Raw genomic sequence first — 22,018 nt, forward strand, 5'->3', positions numbered from 1 at the left:
TACTGACAAGGGAAGAGAGGCTACTTTTTACTTCCTCAGCTGCCAGATCCATGGGGATGAGGTGTCTCCAAAAAGCTCAGACAAAAGCAGCTCACCCCCCACTGCCACAGGAAGGGGAATAAATGGCCAGGCACTGGCAGTGTCCCTGCCCTACCTCTGTCCCGGATGCTGGGGGCTGTCCCGGGCCAGGGGACTATGGCCACTGCCCACGGACACTGTTCCAGCTTTGCTCCTGAAAGCACTTGCAGTTATTTTGGGGCATTAATTGCCTTTCCAAATATTTGCCTTGGTGTTAGTGCCTGCTGTGGGCGTAGTCTCAGCTCACAGCTGGGGCTCCATCCTCAGCTCACTGCTGTGCAAAGCGGAACTCTCCCAGCCGTAGCATCCTTCACGCAGCCCCGTGGTACCTCCATGTCCCGGATCCCACCTCTCCCCATGGGCCACTTCTCCCACCCAGCTCCAGAGTCCACAGAGAGTCAGTCAGAGCATCTCTCCAGTGTAACCCAGCCCTCCACAAAGCTCCCACTCCCCAACACGGGTCACTCACAAGCCCAACTGTGGGAGAGAAGACTCCAAGACTTAAAACTCAAGAGGGGCTTGAGAAGATGATCCATGCACTGCACCCAGAGGCTTTGCTGTCCACTCTCCTCCAGGCAGGACTGCGTGTGGAGCAAGGCTGGGCCAGGGACACCATAGCTTTCATCCCCCAGAGCCCACTTCAGCCCTGGGTACAAGGACCCCAGCAGCAGGTCCATGGCTTTGCCCTCAGCAGGGGTCCTGCTTTCTACTCATTAAGGGTCCATGTGGAGTGAGTCCAGCCCGTGAGCTTGGGCAGCTGCCAACAGAGAGGAACAACACCAAGTTTAGCGACAGGTCTATCTGTGGTGCAAGCAAGCCAAAAAACCCCCAGCTGACGGAGCAAAGACCCTTCCCCACCTCCCCACCCCACTAGAGAGCTCAGCATCACCCTCCAGGGCTGGGGCGAAGCTGGGAGCCTTCCCAGCACGGCCCCAACAGGGAACCAGCCCGTGCGTTACCGCTGGGGGCTGAATCACTCTATTGCAGCCACTGCTGCTCTTTCAACATAGGATTTGGCAACCCCATGGGCTATTAATAGAGCCGTGCTGTTTTCCCTGGGCCCTGCTGGACGGGTGCAGGAGAGCAAAGCAAACTCTAAGGGAGGTGAAGCACTGAGTTTACCTAAGGAGAGGTCAGACAAGTGGGGAAATAACCTGCCAGAGAGCAGGAACCGGAGCAGTGCCTTCTCCCCCTTATCGCTTCCTGTCCCCATGCTGGCTCCACCAAGCCAAGAGGGAACAATGAACAATGGAGCCAGCGACGTGGCACCGGGGGACATGCCACCTCCGCTTCCTTCCCAGCCCCACGGAAGCCTGGGGGCTCCCGTTTTCTGTGGCAGGGGGTGCAGTGGGTGGGAAGACACTGTGAAGGGATTGCTATGGGATGGTCCATTGTGGTTGCTGTTCTTCCAGCCTGGTCTTTGACTTAGCTCATTGGGTGTGAGAGCAGCGAGGTCCCTGCATGGACACCCACCTCACCCGGCCTGGGGACACGGCAGGACTCCGTAGCCATGGGTGCAGTATCAGAAGCAGGTGCTGGAGGTGGAGCACCTCTCTGTTGGGAAAATACGAAGAGGTGTCCTATGAAGATCTGGTTCAGGCTGCTCATCCCGGCTCCATCCTGATCTCCTGCTCCAAGAGGATGGAGCCAGTGGTGCCCTTGAGACCCAACTCCTGCCCCTGCTGAGCACGGGGTAGGAGGGATGGAGACCCCCATCACGGCCACCCTGCAAGCTACCACGGGCAGCGTGGGGTTGGGTGCTGCAGGTACCTGCCCTGGGCCTGCACCAGGAGCATGGTTGTATTTTTAGCAATGGAAACACCAGGTGGAAGAGCCACCTCACGCAACGAGGAAACCCATCCCGCCCAGACACCATCCCCTATCTCACATTGCAGCTCCATCCTGCCTCTGCACCCTCTTTTCCCTACCGCAGCTCCTCTGCCATCTCCAGCCGTGCCAGTACGGCACTGGCTGCTTCCTGTCCCACCCCCGGACCAACGTCTGTCTGTCTGTCTGTCTGTCTCCAGATTCCCCTCAGGTTGCTTCCCATCACTGTGCTTCAGTCACCAGCCCTGCCCCAAATCAGCCAGCAGCAAGGACATGTGTGCACTCAGGGAGCTGGTTTGGGTTGGGCAGGGGAACCTGCTGGCTGTCAGGGACCATCCCTGGGGCTGTGGAACCACAGGACCCTTCTCCCATCCCCTTGGGCAATGTCAGCGGCACTGGGATCACAGCTCTGGGTACCAGGATGGTTTGCAAAACCCTTGTAAAATTGAGTGAGCTGAGCTCTGGCTGTCCACCTGCCTGAGGTGAGTTGAGAAAGCCTCGGCAGGAGACCAGCCTCACCCAGAAGACATGGCTCTGTCACTGCTGGCAGGGCCCTGCGGAGGGAGATGGTGCTCCGTGGCCAGGCAGGGTGTTCCATGGCCAGAGAGGGTGGTCTGTGGCCAGGGAGGGTGCCCCACGGCAGGGATCACAGCCAAGCCATGACGGAGAGGAACCTGCCATGCCGGCTGGCAGCAGGGAAAGCACTTCTGCCAGGCTGAGCCACCAGATGAGATGGAGCGACCAGTCCCCACAGTCCCCCAGCCCTGCCAGACCCCCCGTCCCCACGCAGCACCAGGCACCGACAAGCCCAGGAGACACAAGCCAGCCCAGCAGGTCTATGTCCTGCTTCACATCCTGGCAGCACTGCCAGGACCCACTGGCGCGGCAGCTGCCTGTGCACAGGCAGATGTGTCCTTCCCGTGTCCCTGCTCCTGCCTTGCAGCATGTCCCTCCTGGGGACAATGTCCTCTCCCAGCTACTCTCTGCTACAGCCTTCTCTTCCACTGTCCTGCAGCTGTATCCCTACGGCAGAGTCCGGCCATAGAGAGGCTTAGTGGGAGGGACTGTGACCACCAGTGGTCCAGGATGGGCTGAGAACAGACAGTTTGGAAAATTCACCTTCCACCACAAGGACACGTCTTTTGCTGTCCTCTCAAAGGGTGAAAAAGCTGGGAGAAACACCAGGATTGCTTCCCGATGTCCCTTGGTTTGGAGAGCACCCAACAGAGATGTCAGTGGGAGCAGGCGGGAGCGTGCTGGCTCCCAAGTCAGCTGCCACCAAATGGGCTTTCACACTGTTTAATCCACCACACCTCGGCCCCATCGCGCAGTGGGCACCTCTGTAACCGTTCCTCTAAAAGCTCTTTAAACATGGAAAACACAACACAAACCCTTACCATTCCCTCACCCTGCTGCTGCTGCAAGCCTTCCTCCCTCCTAAATGATGGTGACGGCTCTGCAGGACTCATCGAGGATGGCAAAAGACCAGTCAGACCACAGCACTTGGGGAATTTCCTATTGCTTTGGACAAGAATTTAAATTGTTTTGCTCTCCAGGACAAACATAATCCCACCCCCCTTTTTTTTTTGTGTATCAGTATTTTATCTTCCGATCAACCACTGATATTTAAACACCCCCTGAAAGGCTCCCAAAGTGCAAGAAGTGCATGCAAATACCACCTTTGGTGTAACACTGAAATAAATACCATCAAAAGAAGAGTTTGGTTGGAAGCCTTAAGTACTCAATACCATGTCTATCAGGAAATCTACCAGTTCTGCAGCTCAGAGTGCACCTCACTACCATCATCTATGAAGACAGATCTGTGGTTTACCCAGAGAGATATGTCTTTTAGTGTTAAATGGTTGAAAGAGGAGCCGATAGCATCAGCATGTGTTGTGGTATGGCCTCACTTCAGCATCAGTATGTGCCGAGACACAGAAAAGTGGTAGATACAGATTGTCATCCCCTCTGCGATTGCTGGCTGCCTTCCACATCTTTGCTCCTCCAGCCAGGTGGGATGCACTCTGTCCCTCACAGCTGCCCCTCAGGGTCCATAGCTCTCCTTCCTCCAACTTGCTTCTCACTTAAGGTCATAAACACACACTAAATATTTCTTTCTGCACTGGTTTGTCCCCAGAGCCACAGCTGTTCAAAACAACCTCGCGCATAAATGAGTGTGCTGCAGGATGCAGACCACAAACTGTCCTGAGCATCCCTAATATTTTCTCCCTGTCCACACATTTCCTGGCACATATATGCCTTGGTATAGATTTCCCTAAGTGCCTGCTTGTGCTACACAATGAAAATGAAATTTTGTATTTAAAAAAAAAAAATCTCAACAAACTCAAAGCCAGACCCATGAACGCTGATGTGGTCTGGGACCCTAACCCCCATCCCCTGCTCACAGTCAGCAGCTCCAGCAAATGCAGCTGCCAACCCAATTTGATGCCAGCGGCGGTGGAACACGGACAAGCATGTCCCTTACCCATGTTACCACAGGTGCCGGCACTGGGCCTGCTGGCTGGGCTCTGCTTGGGGGACCCAGTACCCCCAAACCCAGTCAGGAGGTTCAAGCTAATAGATCAGCTTGATGCACCTCAATTTCTGGGTTCAGTTTTGGGCCCCTCACCCCAAAAAGGACATCGAATGACTCAAGCATGGCCAGAGAAGGGCAACGGAGCTGGGGCAGGGTCTGGAGCACAGGTCTGCTGGGGAGCGGCTGGGGGAACTGGGGGGTTCAGTCTGGAGAAGAGGAGGCTGAGGGGAGACCTCCTGGCCCTCTGCAACTCCCTGCCAGGAGGGGGCAGAGAGGGGGGATGAGTCTCTGGAGCCAAGGAGCCAGCGCCAGGCCCCGAGGGAATGGCCTCAAGCTGCCCAGGGCAGGGTCAGGCTGGCTCTGAGGAAGGATTTCTGTGCAGAAGGGGCTGTTGGGCGTTGGAATGGGCTGCCCAGGGCAGGGGGGAGTCCCCGGGATCCCTGGAGGGGTTGAAGAGTCGGGCTGAGCCAGCGCTGAGGGATCTGGGGGAGTTGGGAATGGTCAGGGTGAGGGTCATGGTTGGGCTGGAGGAGCTTCAAGGGCTTTTCCAACCTCAATGATTCTGGGATTCTGTAATTCTGTTGTTGACGTGGGGGCTCAAGCCTTTAGAGTCAGGACTCCCCAGCCCTCCGGGCCTGCCACAAGGAGCAAACAGCCCCTCAGCCACCAGCATCCCCACAGGACCCACTGGATAACTGTTCCCCAATCCCCCATTGCTTTGGCAGCGACGCTCCAGCATCAATTAAGCAGAGGCAGTAATTTTTGCAGCCATAACGGAGATGTGGCACTGACCCCTAGTGACAAGCTCCTGCCCAGTGCTGCACAAGAGAAGTGCTGTGACTGAAAAAAAGACACGCAGCCAAGAAGCACGGGGATGGCAGGATGCTCCTCATCTCGCACAAACCCTGCTGAAGGAAGAGAGCATTCCTGCAGGGCTCGGCAGGCTGGGGGAGTGTTCCCAAAGGGATTTGTCCACCTCTGCTTCCCCCAGTCCAGGACACCAGCCCCTCTACTCACCACACTGCATCCAAGACAGATGCAGATGGACTGTACTCGAGAGAGAATTTATTTAAGACAGCAATGACAAGCCCAAACGTCACACTTCACCTGCACTAAGAGAGAGAGCAACGCTGTCGCACCAGCAGTGGCGTCATTAGGGACAGGATGGGAAACGACTGATGTACAGCGGCGTAACGACCTTATCCAGCTGAGGAATGACAGGAACTCACGGAGGATCTGTTGGTGCCCTGACCTACTCCTCCTTCCCTTGGGAATCCTCAGCTGCATGGCAGGCCCTGGTCTGCATGCTCCAGCTTATTACTTTAAATACATATATTTTTGGCTCTAAGCCTGTCATTAAATCCAAAAATGGTCTGTTTCAATTAAGGGTTACAAGAAGAACCCAGGACTAATGGTCTATTTCTGGGCATTTCAAAATACTCCCAACCATGTGGGCTGCTTGCAGGATGAGAAATAGACTTTACAATGCTCCCAGCAGTTCCTCACCACCCATTTTTCCCTTCCCCAGTAACTTTAGAGCCATAAGGAGGAGGAGGAGGATCTGAGCCTCCCGGCACACCTCAGCGGTGCTGTGGAAGGGAACAGAGGTTTATTGAAGGGGGTGGGAAGATCGTCATGGCATGGGTGGGATTAGGCAAAGCTTCCTTCCAAAACCACAGCTCTCCCCAGCCCACATCTCACATCGGCCCTCAGGTCCTCCAACAAGGAATGACAGACCTTTTGCTGTCCCCCAGAGATGGGCAGAGGCTGGAAAGCCACTTCCCCAGTGTCTCTCTACCCAGATATGTATGTGAAGCAGCTCCACTCCGCTCCAGAAGCCTCTGGCCCCAGCACTGCCAGCCTTGCCCTTCATCTCCCTCCCCTCGTTTCCAAAGAACTGGGCTTTCTGCAAACCTCACTCCCTGCACCATCCCCAGCTCAGGAGGCACCAACCTTGCCGCTGTCACTGAGAGCAAAGAAAAATCGAGGCTGCAAATAACCCCCTGGGCTTGTAACCAAGAAAATGCCAGCATTGAGCAAAGCCATTTTCCAACCTGCCCGCCCTGGGGATTTGCTGGCAAATTTTTGTCCCAGCTATTCACGGCTCTTGCAATGACCTGAGCTCTGGCCTTCCTAATAAAACTGCTGTAACCAGATACTCCTCTTACCCCCGAGGATGATGAACACGCTCATGAATTCAGCTCACAAGTCAGGTGTAAACACAAGTAGGTGCCAGTTTCAGCAGCCCTGGAGTGGGTGGCACGCTTGCCCTCCCAGCTCCACACGGTTACAGCACAGATGCGATCACTTTTTGAGAGCAGGGCTTGCCGACATGCAACAGTAGAGCCACCACTGCAACCAGTGGGGAGAGAAATGTGCTTTTTATCCTGGAATCACTCACCCCTTCCTGCTCGGGGGCACCTATGTGAGACATACAGAAAGTACAGAGCAGGGATGAGCTGATTTGACTTTTCCAGTGTAGTCTGTGGCGTAGGCGAGGCTCCAGCGTGCAGTGAGCTCACCCCAGCTCTCCCCCAGCTATGGGGTGGGCTGAGCTCCCTTGCAGCGACCTCCCTGCAGATCTCTTGCCTCTTGCTGTGAAATACAGTCTGGGGGGAGCCAAGGTGTGGGGTGTACGGACATATTTCTGGCACCAGAAATCACAGCCACCGCAGCATGACCAGCACACTGCAGCAGGGCATTCACAGGGAGACTTAGGGGCTGGTTTATCCCTTCACCATTAATTTACAGCTGAAAGCACTCCTCTCCTTCGTGTAAAGGCTCACGGAGGGGTGGGAAAGTGATTAAGGTTTTCTAGGCACCGTCCCACATCTTTCACTGGCCTGGGCAAGGGGACGCTCAGCTCTCAAAGCTCGCTGTGTCTCTTGCCCTGCTTCTCCCTTGCCGCCAGCCTGGGGGCTGTCCCCCGCAGGTCTCTCCCAGGGGACGCCATTTTCTCTGCCTTGGTCTCCCGGGATGGTTCCTCCTGGGTGGTGGTGTCCCCTCCGGGGCTTTCGGGTGGGTGCTGTGCTGCTGGCGTGTCCCCGTGGCGCTGGGGGGTGTGGAGGGGGAGCTCGGGCACCGCGGTCTCCATCATCTGGAGGAAGTTGTAAGCGGGGAGAGGCGGTTTCCAGTCTTCGTCAGACAAGGTACCTGAGAAGCAAATACAGTCCCGGGTTAAGAAGTTAAGTTATGCAGCCCCACTCCACAGAGATTTCCCTTTCAAAGGAATTACAGCTTTTTTTTTTCCCTTCCAGTGAAAGCAAAATGAAAATATTTTCTTAAAGATCACCTTCTTTCCATCAAAATTAATACCACCACCCCAATTAAACCAGTCAGGGGTGCATTAGGCTCCACTCCCTGGAGGCTATGGGGATCCTCTCTCCTCAGGCACCCCCACTGCAAAGGTCACAGCAGGTGGAAGTTTCATTCGGGTCTCAGATAACTGTGTTAATGACTGCACATTACTGAGACACCATCAGGAGTGAGGGGAGACTGCTGTCTATACGAGGAGGAAGCGGTCCCATTACGTGAGGATGCTCTTTAATTTATGCTTTTAAGACCGATCACATGGTTCATAGCACTTAAAAGCCTGAGGAAGGAGGATGTGATGGTTGGCACAGCCCTCGGCCACGCCGTGAGCTGCTCAGCCATCAGCTCACCCCTCCAACACCCCTGAAAACTAAGGTCCCTGCCTTATAGACCTACATGACAGCCTTTAGCAGTGGCAATGGAAAGAGGTGCAGGTGCATTACTGGCTCATGGGGTTGTCTTCAGCTCCGGTAAGAGCCTACACATCCCACCTATCAGGCTGATGCCAGCTTTTGGAACCACTTGCTTTCAAAGGCTTATTTTAAAAGTCAGAAAGATCATGTGGAGTTACACCATCGCCTTTCCAGAGTCTGGAGCAGGTTGGTAGCCAACAATTCCCAAGATCCCTGGAGCATCCCATGGCTACATGTAAGACAGGAGGAAGGCACATCCGTGCTGCCTTCCTCCAAAGCTTCAGCAGGCTGATCCAGGTAGGAGGGAGGCAGCAAAAAGCTCCATGGTACAAACCAACCCTTGATGTCCCAAAGACCACAACAAAGCACCAACTTCTTTACCCTCTCCCATCCAAAAGAAATGCTGGGAGGTGCCTTAAGAGCAGCTATTTCTTATGCTAACACCTGAGATTCAGGAGATTTTTTATTTGCAAGCTGTGTTTCGGAAGGTCTGTTCACAGCAACCAGAGAGCACAGCCAAGTTTGGGGAGTATCGTGGGGAAGAGATGTCGATTCAGAACTTGGCTCTGAACCTTAAACAGTCCCAAAGTAAACTTGTGAGTGCGGGTATTCTCTTCTGGCCGGACTATTTGTACTTCTCCAGCTGAAACTAGCAGAGCTAGTTTTTCCATCATTAAATTCCAAGGCAGACAATTTATTGCACGTAGCATCTTCTCATAAACAGACTGGAGCTAACAGTGTGTGCTTAGGAACGTTACAAACGCGCGTCCACTTACTGCTGGGAACCTCCAGGCCTGCTTTTAGCTTCTCCAGCCAAGACAAGATGTTCAATTCAGTGATGGACTGCTCTGAGGGAAACTTGAATACCTGACCCCCCGCATGAAAGTTCACCCAGACGAGAACAGGCAGCGAAGGCATGGTGGCAAAATATGCCTTCAGGACCCCGCGTCCCACCGGAGTCTTCTTCCTGTGGGGAAGAGGAGATTCAACTTGCTCACCAGAGGTTTGATAGCACAAGATGGAGAGCTGAGCAAGCACCAAAGCCCTTGAGCCACATCCAGCAAATTTTGCCTACGGGACAGCTGTAGAAGCTCACTGCAGTATTTATTAACTCAATGCCTTAAGCAAGACTTCGGGGTCAGATGGGGAGCGAGTGGGCAGCAGATTAGATGTGGAAAGAAATCCTCGAGCAGGAGGAGCTGGGGCAAACTCTGTAGGTGGGTGTGAAACGTTCTCCACTGTAAATTTTTAAGGACAGGGGAGACAGGAGCAGGACAGATCCTGCAGCCCCCGTGGTTAGTCCGTGTTTGTAGGCAGAGCTACCAGCTCCCTCCAGCCCAGCTGCTGCCACTGCCCCACTGCGAGGCAAGTCCCAGGGCTGGAAAGGCAGGAGGTGATGACACGGGCTGTGCTCAGGAGGTCCAGCCCCTTAGGCAGCTGCTGGGTGCTTCCCTGCAGCCCGAGGAGCTGGGATGGCAACTCCCCCAGGTGACACAGAGAGAGCCAAGAGAGGACACTGAGATGGAGGCACAGCAAGCCCATGAAGACGCTGAGTGCTTCCAGCACTATCTTCAGGCTGAGAGTGATGCTCGAGGTGCGAGTTGGCTCTCGCTATGGAAGGAGGTCCTCTTTCGAGGACTGTGCTATTCTTTCTGAGCCAATGGCCGTATTTGCCCTCTTCTGTGGTAATGCACTTTTGTTCTGACAAAGGACAGCGCTCCCTTTCTCAGGGAGAGCAAAGGCAGATGTGTAGGTGGGGAAGTTCCAAGGGCTCTCGTTTCTTGTGCATTACTGGCAAACAAATCGTCTTCTCTTTGAAAACATGTGCATTCCCCGTTAGCTAAACTTCAGCCCACGCTGCGAGGCACTTCCCAGACTTCAAAGCACGCTATGATTAAGACAGTGAGGTGTCTCTGGACTTGGACAAAACAAACAGAGGCTAAAAACTGAAAACGCAACTAGTGTGGGGAGGATTAAAAAAAATCCCCTCTCCTACAACTTTCTATTTCTTAGCTCCCGGAGTAATTTGATTTCTTGAGTATTGTTTAAGTTTGCCTTATGGGGCTTCTTCTGGCTGTCCCTTCTTCTGAAAACTCTACCCCAGTCGATAATCAGTAATTATCCTGTTGTGATTCCTTCTAATTGCTTGTGGAAAAATGACCATAAGACACTCCAGGAGGGCAAATTTACTCTTTTCTCCCACATGCAACAAAAACACGAATAACACCAGAGCCAGGATCAAGCTACCACACGATATCTTTGAGAACATTTTACTCTACTGAAAATTATTTCTTCAATCAATTAAACCTTTACAAATTTTACTTTGTCGTGCAATTTTGCAGCTGCCCAGAACACATACTGAATCATTGCTAAATGCTTTGACCTCCCAACTCATGATGACTTCAGACCGAATAATCACATTACCAGCCAGATAGTGTTTTCAGTAATTGCAGACTCAGGCTTTTCTTGCCCTGAAACACTAAGAGAGAGCTAACGGAAAGAGAAAAGAGGTTTTTATACACTCACAAGTTCAACCAGCAAGCCACAAACTCTTGCTGGGGTCTTCCTTTTGCCAGCTTCAGCATTTCCTTGCTTTCTATTTGACCGATGTCATCATCGCTGAACAAGATGAGGAAGGGCTTTCTGAGTTGCAAGTACCGAGGCAGATTTTGCACGGTGATTTCTGGCTGCAAGACATCAAAACAAGAAGTTGGGGTTTATAGGGAGAAGAGCACAGGACAAAATTAGACTTTCTGTCCTTATGTGAGGGGTGCAGGGACTCAGCAAAGCTGTAGGGTTCATGTTGAATGCAAGCAGCTTGAAAACAAGTGTGGGTGCTGGGATCTTGGTGCACGTTGGAGATGCCTACGCCCAAGTCTGCCCGTTGCAAGCCAAGTCTGTATGAGCAGCTGTGCACTCTCAGATGACAGGGTGTGAGCAGAGAAGGCAGAAGCAAGACCAGCTCAGCCCAGCTCCACATCTTACGGCTAAAACCGGTCTCTGAAAGGCATGTGGAAGAAGCAAGGAGCAGACCTTGCGAGAGGCCAAGCCACCACAGCAGCAGGTCTGTGACTACAGGCACAAACCAGGCCATAGACTCCCAGGGTCTCTCCTCCCACAAGACCACACAGCAAACAGCAGATTTCTGTCCAGACTGTCTGATCCATAACATAAAATTTAAAAACAAATGTAACTCAGCATGATAGAAATAATGAGCAAACATATTTTGCACAGCTCCACGCTATAATCAGTGCTTCTGCAAATGACCGCAATGGGAAAAGGACAAAATTATTTTTTTTTTTAAACTTACAAAAATGTCCAGCAATTCATATCTGATCATCTGCACCATGTCCTGCGCGTTCTGTTTGGATAAAGTGATGCCTTCCACGCTTTGACCTCCACTCCTGGCAAGGAGGAGGGCTGGGGGAGAAACTGCATATTTACGGGATCTGAAAAAAAGGGATGGTCACACGAACCGGCCGGGGGATTTGGCACACATCAAACCTGCTGCAGGCAGAGCTGGTATCCTCATGGGGAAAAGTGGGGACAGGGATGTAGGGGAGGGAAAAGCTGCTGTTAGAGAAGGAAAGGATCACGTTCCCCGTCACCCCCTCTCCAGCCCCTGCAGCGTTCTGATTCAATGGGGAGAGACGGGGCTGACGTGTTCCCTTGTCCCCTTCTGAAACAACCACTTACCCAGCTTGTACCAGACACTAAATACACACACACACAAACCCGGATATTTCCTCTGCAAAAAGCCATCAGCCTTAAATAATTGGAAAAATCCATCTGAACTATTTGCTGGCACTTCTTTTTCATTTTCACACCTAAGGTTAGGTGGTGCAAATACCCACCCAGCGCTTTACCCTGCCTCCCAAGCCAAGGCAAACAGAAGGTCTTAGAGCCCATTCGAGGGACATCAACCTACACAAAATAAGCTTCAGAAGATCTGATTTTTGGCTTGGTGAACACGGGCAATTTTGCTGAAGTCCGACCCCACGTTAGAGCCACACACACGACCTACACATGTATACTCTTGATGGAGAAGCCAGCTCACCCTTTGTTCCCCGATGTTCTTTCGGTTCAGAGGGTTCAAGGGTATTTAAAGAAAAGCTGAGAAAGTGGAAAGAGCAAAAATAGGAGAAGTCTAAGCAATGAAAGGGCAGGGGGTAAACCAAGATGGGAGAGCCGTTTTCTGGAAGCCTGAGGAACTTCAGCCCTGAAGGCTCCAGATGTCAGTGCCCAGAGGAAGGGCGTGAAGGAGGAAGTCAGCTGCCTCAACAGTTTTTTGGGGGGTGTCTGTAGTTTATTTTTCAAAGGCTGCTGGTAATTTCTCAAAGGCTGTGACAGCAGACTTGCTGGGGAAGTGAGAGAGGTGTAAGGACGTTTTGGGTTGTGGAGGTGGGGAGGTGAAAACCCTTCGATTTCCTTTTCAGAAGTACTCTGGTCTATTCTTTTTTTTTTTTTTTTTCTTTTTTTTTTTTTTTTCTTTTTCATATGAGAAAGATGTAACACAGGCTCAGCCTACCGCACAGGCAGCTCATAGAAGAGCCATGTTACAACCAATTGCACTTCTCTCCGTGGTTTGCCCAAAGTTCAGTTTGGACACTTATTTTAGCAGTTCTGAATGGGATCGAGATCAGTTCAAATTTGCTTTAAAAAGTCTCAGTGTTTGGAGGTTTAGGTCATCAATGACAAAACAAATGGAAGGAACTGCAGATAACACATGTCCATGATGTTCAGTGCATATGTAGGCCTTTCATTTCCTCCATCGCAGCACTTCTCTGGAAATAATACAAATTTCTCATGGGCACCATGGGGTTGCACTGATGTCTTGACAAAGAGCAGCAGTAATAAATGACCTTGGACTTTCATGGGGCCTTCAAATGTTGTGAATCCTGCTGCTAAACTGTTCTTGGATTTATCTGAGCCATTTCAGTTTCATTTTGCAGTATTCTCTGCTTTTTAAATTTATCTTTGTAAATCCAGCCCTGAGTTAAGCCTTCTCCTTTCTGCCCAGACTCACGAGCTCCACCAGTCAGGGAAGCTGAGTTTTGCACTTCTGGTCATGACTGGGAATCCTTTGATCTATTAGGAAGGTCCTTAATTTTCCTCTCTGTTGTTTTTCAAATTAACCTGTATTTGCAATCAATTAAGAATGGTGAGACCCTAGAAAATTTTTTAATTCAGGGATTTTTAACTTCTTAAGTCTTCTATAAGTCGTAAAAAGACTCTCTGGCTTCTCAGAGGAGGTAAGGACTCTTGTTCCCTCTATCTAAATACATTAATTTGTTTACCAGCCTCTGATAAGGAAGTTATGGCCAGAAAATCAATAAATTCCCCCTCTTAATAGCTAGAGTCTACCCTGAAATCACTTCTCATCTTACTGGTACCAAGTGGTGGTATTGTTGCTTACAGTAGCTTTTTATTTATACAGAAGGGGCATGCGATGGGTAATCCGAGACTTGCATTTAAATCAAAAACATCTGCAAACAAATACTTGGCAGGAATCTATGACATCTAAGTGTTTGAGAAATAAATAATGGCTTCATTCAAAGCATTTCTTCCTTAACGTGTTGGGTTTTTTTCAGCAGTTACCAATTGAGCAGGTGCTTGCTGAGCAGTTTTGCTAACAACATTCTTTGTGTACTTTGTATACCTTTTTCTCTGGGAAGAGGGGAATCAGCTTTCCATGACCTGAGAGCCACAAACATTTCCTCCTTGAGTGTTTAGCAGAAGAATAGCTTTGCTTTTCTTAAAAAGGGAAGTGAGCCTGGCTCTTGCATAAGGAATTCCTGTAAGTGTTTACTTTCTACTTACAGTTGAGAAGATGACCATCTACAGTAGCTTCACCCACAAATCACAGCCAAAATCCAAACTTGGCAGAATGAATATCAATATAAACTGTATTAACTATTCCAACTAAACAGGAGCACGCTGCAGACTGCGGCTGGAGCAGGAGGATGGAGGTGTGTTCTTGCATGTGTCACTGCTGAGAGAACACAGGCTTTTTCTACTGGTATCTTGCTTTGTAAGATCACCCTGCCCTCCTTTGCTTTTCTTCCTTCTATCATCTGGCCTGAGATCCTTAGGAGACCCTTAGCTTGGGGGGGTGGTGTCAGGTTTTTCACCCTGATGCTGCTGGTTGTGAATTCTGTACCTGCCCTGTGGCCTCTCACCCCAGCACTGAACAAGCCTGGCACTGCCTCACTTCTAAGACCCAACCACAGCCGGTGCTTTAAGCACAGTTTCGTTAATAGAGTTGCACTACCAGGATATTTGCATTTTTATTTTCCCTGCATACCACAAAAATACCCATGTCTCATCAGAGATATTAGGGATGCATTGCATCTGTAAGAAACTAATGAAAATAATCCACTGTTGCATTACTGGCTGTTAAACCCACACCTGGAAAACAGGCCAAGGACCTTCCGGGATTTTTAACTCTGCCTTGATAGCTAATTCCTGATGGAAATGAGATGCCAGGACAAGGTGAAGATTCCCCCTGGATCTAGCTGTATTTATAGGCACTGAAGCATCTCTCAGTCTAATCCAAAGTGCTTTGCTCCTTGCTGGAGCGAGTCTTAATGACACCATTAAGTGCACAGACTGATACATGTTCAGATCTCATTAGCTCCAATTTGGCTTAAAGTTAGGGCCACAACTGATGTTCTTATTTAATCAAAAACTGACCAAGAAAATCTTGACTTCTCCTCCACCATATGTACAGGAGGAAAGCCACTATATTTTTCTAGCACTCTTCCTCCAGAAAGAGGATGCAGCTCCTCAAAGCTCTGTCTGGAACTGGTGGTAACATCTTGCTCTTGCCAAAGGGAGGGAAACAGATAAGCGCATCTTTCAAGACAAAAAGATCCACGGTAAGATGAACTGTTGAAAAGATAAAGGTAGGTTCTTCCCCACCCTTGGCAGTTGCAGACATCTCACAGCAAGATGTGAGTGCCCACCGGGAAGCTGGCTGAGACCCGAAGGGGTTTAATGCCTTTCACAGGGCTGCAGAAAGGCGTCTGCTCCACACCAAGGCAGCTCCACGGGAAGACAGCATTTATTTCAGGGCTTTCAAACCATTTTCCAGCACTCAGACACAACACCTGCTAGCCAAGAAAGCCTGCAAGTAGTCACAAGCAGCCTCTTCTGGCTACTCTTGGCAACTGGGGGCAACCATCAGAGCAACTTACATTTACACCCCTGGCTTTGCAGCAATCACCTTATGCTCCCCTTCCCCATCCCCAGCTCAGTGGGTGCTTTTGCAGCAGGAAGAGGAGACGAGAAGGTGAAGGGACTACGGAAAGAGGAAGACCAGTAACAATTCATCACGGCTTCCTGATGGAAAGAGAAGGGCAGAAGTGTTTTTTCTTCCTCACACAGATCCAAGCTAGAAGGTATAATATTTCCAGCCTGTTTTTTCATCCATAAAAATTTAGTCCTGTCTGCATGAGGAACATGACAAATGTCTGGGGGCTGGCAGGGTTGGAGGACTGAAAAAACCCAGAATGAACCTGAATAGCAGAAACGGAGGTGACCATTCATTTTAACTGGGCTAAATGAGTTGACCATGGAGAGGCTGCAAATCAGTGGCAGAGCCAGGGCTACATCTCCCTTTGGCTGAGTCCCAACCAATCTCCTTACAGGACTAAGTCACTCGTAGCTGTTTGTGGCTGCTGTTAAACACTCAGCACAGCCCTGACACTTGCTCTAGGCATTGACTTTCACTAAATGCAGATCAGGTTGAATTCTCCCCAAAGAAAAGGAGACACAACTTACAAAGTCAAGGCATCATCTTCAAAATACATCCCCATTGTTACATGGCCACTTAAGATGCTTCCTGCCTCTTCGAAAGCTTCCCTGGCTGTAAAAAAGACAAAGATACAAAAAACCACACTAGAATGAGAAGTGTCAGCTTCCTCCTGGAAATCAAATGGCTGCCTGCATACATAAAATGCTCCCACAGCAAACAGTCAGCTGGGAACAAAATTATGATGAGAGGCTCATGAGAAATGGATTCATCTCGTGGCTGCAGGCTATGGGAGGAGGAGTTGGCAGAAAGGATCAGAAGGAAAGTTCCTATTATGAGAACAGTACTTGCTCTTTAGCCACCAGCACTGAGTTTCCAGGATCTGCACGACAGAGGCACTGCTGGAAAATGAAATGTCTTTAAGGACTTGAAGTCTGTAAGTCTTCTCTAAAACAGGAGAGCAATTATAAATCTAAACAGCAATCTTATAAATCCCGGTTCCCTTTTGGAAATGACTGATGGTGACTTAACTGAGGCAGTGCTAAGTGCTCGACAGATAAACTAAGTTAACAAATAAGTTAAACAGATAAACCCCAAGTTTGTTTTCGTTTTATCCAGTTCCTCAGAACAGACAGGGTCTGTTACGAGCATCCAGCTAGGATAGGGAAGGTCAAAAAGCTAAATGCCTTGCAGATACAGCATGTTCCACTGCTTTGTGCAGCTAAAAACGAGAGGGCAGCACCTCCAAAGACACAAAAACCCTGTGCAGTGGCTGCTGGAGTCCACTGCGAGACCGTGAGGGCAGGTAGAGGATGGGGAGGAAGGAGAGGACTGGGTTGGGGCTTTCTTGATCCATCACAGCTGAATCTATCCGTGCTGAGAGACCGAAAGCGGAGCCCCAAAATGAAGCCAATTTCAGAGCTGGTTTATGCCATTATAAAACATCCAGTTTTAGGCAACTGGATCCATGGGAGGGACAAGCTTTGTGAGAACATGCAAGCCATATTGCGTGAGTCTGTAAAATATGGTTATAGATCAGAGATCAAAACCACTGCTGCCAAAGGTAGGGTGAGAACGGGGCACATTTCAACATCACCACCCCTCCCCCTTTGTATTGAGCAACTGAAAACAACAAAAAAGGCTCTTCCGACACACTCTTTGGAGAAGTCAGGTTTTCCCAAGAATTAAGGTTACATCTCAGATACAGCCATAACACATGTTGCTTTAGAAATTAAACAAGAACTCATTCAGATACTATTTAGTGTTTCTCAGTCACCGCCATATCACAACTGGCCAGCCCAAGCCCTGGGGACCAGTGACTCAGACTTCAAAAGACTGAAGCTGGCTCACAACTGGTCACTTTTTGATGCTTTGCCTCCTGCTTTCCAGCTACACTCAAAGCCGTATTTTCCATTGTGTCTCCCTAGAACCACAGGGACCACAAACTTCCCTTTATGGTATTTTCCTTTCCAAATGGAAGCTTAGATCCTTAAAGGAGTGGCTCGTTGAGGGTCCAGACATGGTAGGAAACAACACACATACAACAAAGCTGGTGACACAGCTTGGCTGGTTCATCTTCTGATATAGAGAAACCACCATTGGATGGGTTTGACATCGGTTTCCAGCTCTTCGATCTTTGGTGACTTGATTTTATCAGTGTTGAGAGAAACCCATAGGAGCAGCTGATAAGGATCACCAAGAACTTCACCAACAAGCCCTTTGTGAAGTTGTCTGTGCCCCAGCCACTGGAGAAAAGGCCACGGGGCAGAGCGTGAGCATTGCCTGTGCCATAAGGCACTAAAGGACATGGCCTGACATGGAAAGAGCAGGTTCACATCCACACGTCCTCAGGAGAGCATTTCTACAGGCATTTAACTTCAAAACACCCACTTGAGATGTAAGCCCGTGCTGAAGTGCTGCCCTGCAGCATCCCTGGCTGCAGGAATTCTCTCCTAAATCAGGACAACCTTCAGCAGAGGCTTATTCCTTTCATCAGAGTCATTCCTGGTGAGATCTTCCCCCCCTATCATGCTTCCAAATTTTTCCATATTTTGGAGACTCTGCCAGACCCATGTGCCAGACCCATGCACCAGTCTTCACTTCTCAACAGCTCACAGCAACAGTCTCTTAGCTCCGTGCCAGAACACCACCACCACCACCCCCCAAATTTACACAGCTCCACCACAGACAAGAAGCACTTTTAAAGAAGCTATTTAAATATTTCCTAGAAAATTTGCCCCCCCTTCAGAGCACTAGTTTAATTCTCCACGGGGCCTGATCATGTGCTGCAGCACATGCCTCAAGCTGGAGTCCCAGCTGCCTTCCACAACAGCTGCTCTGAATTGCACAAGCCCAGCTTTACTGCTGGATTTACGAACAAGAAGGAATAAAACTGCCAGCTGAGGAAGGCTCTACAGCTCCTGCGGAGTTTCCAGAGACAGGATTTGAGCACAACCCCCTATCCCTCTAGTAGAAGGCATCTCGTGGAACCATGCTCTCCAGCAGCACCTGTAGCATCTTTGCATGCTGCCTTCTCTTGGTTTACACCGATGCTGGCAAGCCCTAGGATGGTACCAGAGCTTTGCAGAACACAGGTGTATTTTTAAACATTTGCTGCACAGTTTAGGACAGAGTCTTACTTCCAAGTATGCTTCCAGTTTCTGCAGAGCAAACAAATTTCTCTCCCATAAGTTCTCAAAGTTTCCAGAAAAATGCTCATTTGTTGCCCTCATAAAACCATTCACCTCTTTGTAATAAATTTTAATGATGATTTTTCCGATAAGCCCCTTTTAGCTCAGACCCACTGAAGGGCTTCTTAACATAGCTCAGATGCTAAGCACTGGAAAAAATCCAGGGCTTTTTTTAACTGGACATCTCATTGCTCTGTTTCGGTTAACAAGAAATGATAATGACATGGCACGTTGCTGTTTCAGGTTAGAGCAGGAATTCTTGATGTGAGGCAATCATTGGAAATTCCAGATAAGCCTGCAGGCTGATAAGAACAGTAGTGCAGTTTCCCTGGGTCTGGCCTGGGTTTGGTGCCAGCACAGCTGGCTCCAGTTTTCTGCTCCCTCAGGTGGTTCTGCATGACCCTCTGACACCCTGCAAGTTAGAGGCTGTGAAAGCACCACGTGTTTCATCTCCCTGGGCGTCTGCCGCTGAGTTACCCCAGACTGAGATGCCGTTCCAGGTTGCAGACTGAGTGTGCCCGAGGGAAGAGGCAATCTTGTGGGCTCCACACTGAGCCGTCTGGAAACCTCCAAGACTTGTTTGCACAGAAGGAAATGAACAGCTTCTATATAGGAAAGAGTCTGAGCTCACACATCCAGTCAGATCCAGGCAGGTTCCTTCCATGAACCCCTCTCACCACCCCCATGTTGTCCAAGGTCCTACCCTGGGGCTAATCCAGGCTCCACTCACTACAGCATAGCAGCATATGTGGAATAGAGGGAAGATTTTGGAGCTCAGCTGACGAAAACCAGGGGGAAATGGGCTAAAGGGTTCTTTGAGATAAGATTTTCTGCTATATGTAACAGACTTAGACCCTCCAGAAGAAGGCAGGCGTATTAGCTGTCAGCTGGCTCGGTGAACACAGCCCAAGTGGGTATTGCTTGGTTCCAGACATTTTATTTTGTTCTTACCTCTGAGCACAGTGGATTCCCTCTGGACCTCTTTATGTGAGAAAATAGCTTGGTTTGCATTTAACCAAAATTTACAGGCACAACGGAGCTTCAAAATGAAAGATAGTCTGAAATTCTGATCTTATGACAGACGGGAAAATTCTCCTTTTTTTAATGCAGTAATTCCCAGGGATAGTTGGTAACTGAGAGACCATGGGGTTGGAAGGTTCTAGCTCAACGCTGTGGATTTGACTGAAGCATGACATGGTGTCCCCTTTCCAGACTGACTTCATTCCCTCTCTCTTGTTAATGTACACAACTGTCACATGAAAAATCACCGTAGCTCTCAGGTCAATCTTCCCATCTTTCAGAAAGGCTGTGGAAACCCAGCGGGTCCTGGACACAGCTATGGCATGCAACAAATTATACTGGAGCAGCATCTGAGTGACCAACAGCACCTTATGCAGCAGGCAGGGCAGGGAGAGCATCAAGTTTCAGCCACTGGCCAGGACCACACCGGTAGAGACTTCAAAGCAAGACAAATTCAAACAAGCTCAGAACATCCTGCCAGCAACTTTGTTTAGCATTTCTAGTTGACGTCCACCACTCTGGGGGCTGTGCCAACCTATTTCAAAGTCCACAAGTGCATTTCATTGAGATGTTCACATTTCATTCCTTCTGATGTAAGAAATTTGTAGTTTACCTTATTGCTGCTTTGGGTTTTTTTGGAAAAAAAAAAGCAAGGTTTTGGACTGTGTGTTGGTTGCAAGGACTGGGACCAGCACATTTGCAGGAGGAGGAGTCAGCAAGATAACTATCAATCCAATAGTGTAACGGGTTTTCTTTAAGAAAGAATAGGCTGTGACATGTTGCATATAGACTACAAGAAGAGGCTGATGGATCTGGGCTTGTTCAGTCAGAGATTACGACGGGTTTTAATGGCAGTCTACAACCACTCTGAAGGGGATTCATAAAGGGGACAGAGTCAAACTCCTCATGGTAAGAGGCAGGAGATACCACAGAGACAAGAGGTACAAATCATGGCTTGGTAAGTTCAGACTGGACATCTGCAAAAAATGTCTTTGCAGAGACAGGTGGGGGTTGTCAGATGCCACCCCACTGGCTGTAGTAAAAATGTCTGGCAGCTGCATGTCCTCTAATCCAGGATATGGACCTTAGATCCCACATCTGGAATCACCCATGGTCTTCTATCTGCAAAACTAAAAAGGGTGGTGCCAGGCAGGCTGTGATGTGAGCAAACATACTCAGAGAAAACTAAACACAAGGAACTTCCAAGCACTTGGAATCACCCCCCTCCCATCAGGAATGAAGCTGAGCACTTAACCCACAAACACCACACTAACCTTCACTCGTGGCTGTGCTGAATACTCCTAGAAGCGAAGTGTGGTGATAGGATGATAGCTCAGATGGAAACTCTCCTCTTAAATATCCTTCTGCTTCCTCAACTGTGGCCAGTTTCAGGGGGCAGGGAACTCGGCTCCTATGGAAAGGCAGAGAAACAACATGGACTGATGCCTTCTTCACTTTGGGGATGAAGAGACAAAACAACGATGTTTTGGTTCAACAAATGTTCATCGGTTTCTTGAACCAAAACAACAACACCCCAACCCAATATGACAACTGTTATGCCTCTTTAGAGACAAAACTCAGTCTCCTGGGAAGGAAGGACAATGCCTAGTCACAGAAAGGCAATGGAGCTTGTTATGGGGAAGAGAGAACAGCCCTGAGCCAAACTGGTTGCTCCGAGATCCTTGGGATCCCCATTAAAAATAACAGAGAAGGAATTCCACCAGAGAGGGCCAGCAACAACAGATGGATGCTCTGTCCAAGAACAGATGTTCCCTGACATAGAAAAGCACAAAAATTTATTAAGCTAACATCCAAACCAGGTCTACAATCAGATCTGACATTATTTTTCCGAAAATGATTTTGATTACACAGGACGTGAAGCATCCAGAACATCATCTAGCAGATGTGCCAATCTTACTGCACAGGGACTCATTAACAGACACTTACAGCATGATGAAGCTGGTTAGTTCATCAGTTCCCCACATGCCGTTGTACATCACTGATCTCTCTCCCTTCTCATAAATCTTGATAGTAGGAAACTGAGTGACATTCTCCTCTGTGCAAACGCCAGGCCAGTCCCAGCAGTTTACCCGAGAAAGCAAAACCCCCTGAGTTCCTGGAGTGGAGAACAAATAATGTAAAAATAATATGAAAAAAAAAATGGTTGAAAAATTGACGGTTTTGTTAGCTGCTTTGGATATTACTGCACATATTTGTATTAATGCTGCCAGAACTCCTATTTGCTTTGGCATGCATCCTGCAGGGCTGGATCCTAACACACTGCAGGCACATGGAGCGAGCCCAGGTGGGCTACTGCTGAGAAGCTGTTGGAGTCAAATGCTGCTTTGTGTGGGCAGGATATCAAATTCCAGCCCCTAATAAACAATCC

General features: G+C 49.5%; 1 protein-coding gene across 1 annotated transcript in view; it reads right to left on the minus strand.

The window, feature by feature from the left end:
• Positions 1 to 4,946: 4,946 nt before the first annotated feature.
• Positions 4,947 to 22,018, minus strand: part of TXNDC16 (thioredoxin domain containing 16) — a 39,815-nt gene continuing 22,743 nt past the window's right edge. Inside the window, exons 13-19 of the mRNA XM_026849190.1 lie at positions 21,577 to 21,745; positions 20,904 to 21,040; positions 15,949 to 16,033; positions 11,477 to 11,615; positions 10,693 to 10,853; positions 8,943 to 9,133; positions 4,947 to 7,594 (exon numbers count right to left, since the gene is read on the minus strand). Of these exons, the coding sequence (XP_026704991.1) occupies positions 7,308 to 7,594; positions 8,943 to 9,133; positions 10,693 to 10,853; positions 11,477 to 11,615; positions 15,949 to 16,033; positions 20,904 to 21,040; positions 21,577 to 21,745 (1,169 nt within the window). The 3' untranslated portion in view covers positions 4,947 to 7,307. The remainder of the gene's footprint in view (positions 7,595 to 8,942; positions 9,134 to 10,692; positions 10,854 to 11,476; positions 11,616 to 15,948; positions 16,034 to 20,903; positions 21,041 to 21,576; positions 21,746 to 22,018) is intronic.

This window comes from Athene cunicularia (genome assembly GCF_003259725.1).
Source record: "Athene cunicularia isolate RWA chromosome 5 unlocalized genomic scaffold, athCun1 chr5_part1, whole genome shotgun sequence".
In the NCBI taxonomy this organism is placed as follows: domain Eukaryota; kingdom Metazoa; phylum Chordata; class Aves; order Strigiformes; family Strigidae; genus Athene; species Athene cunicularia.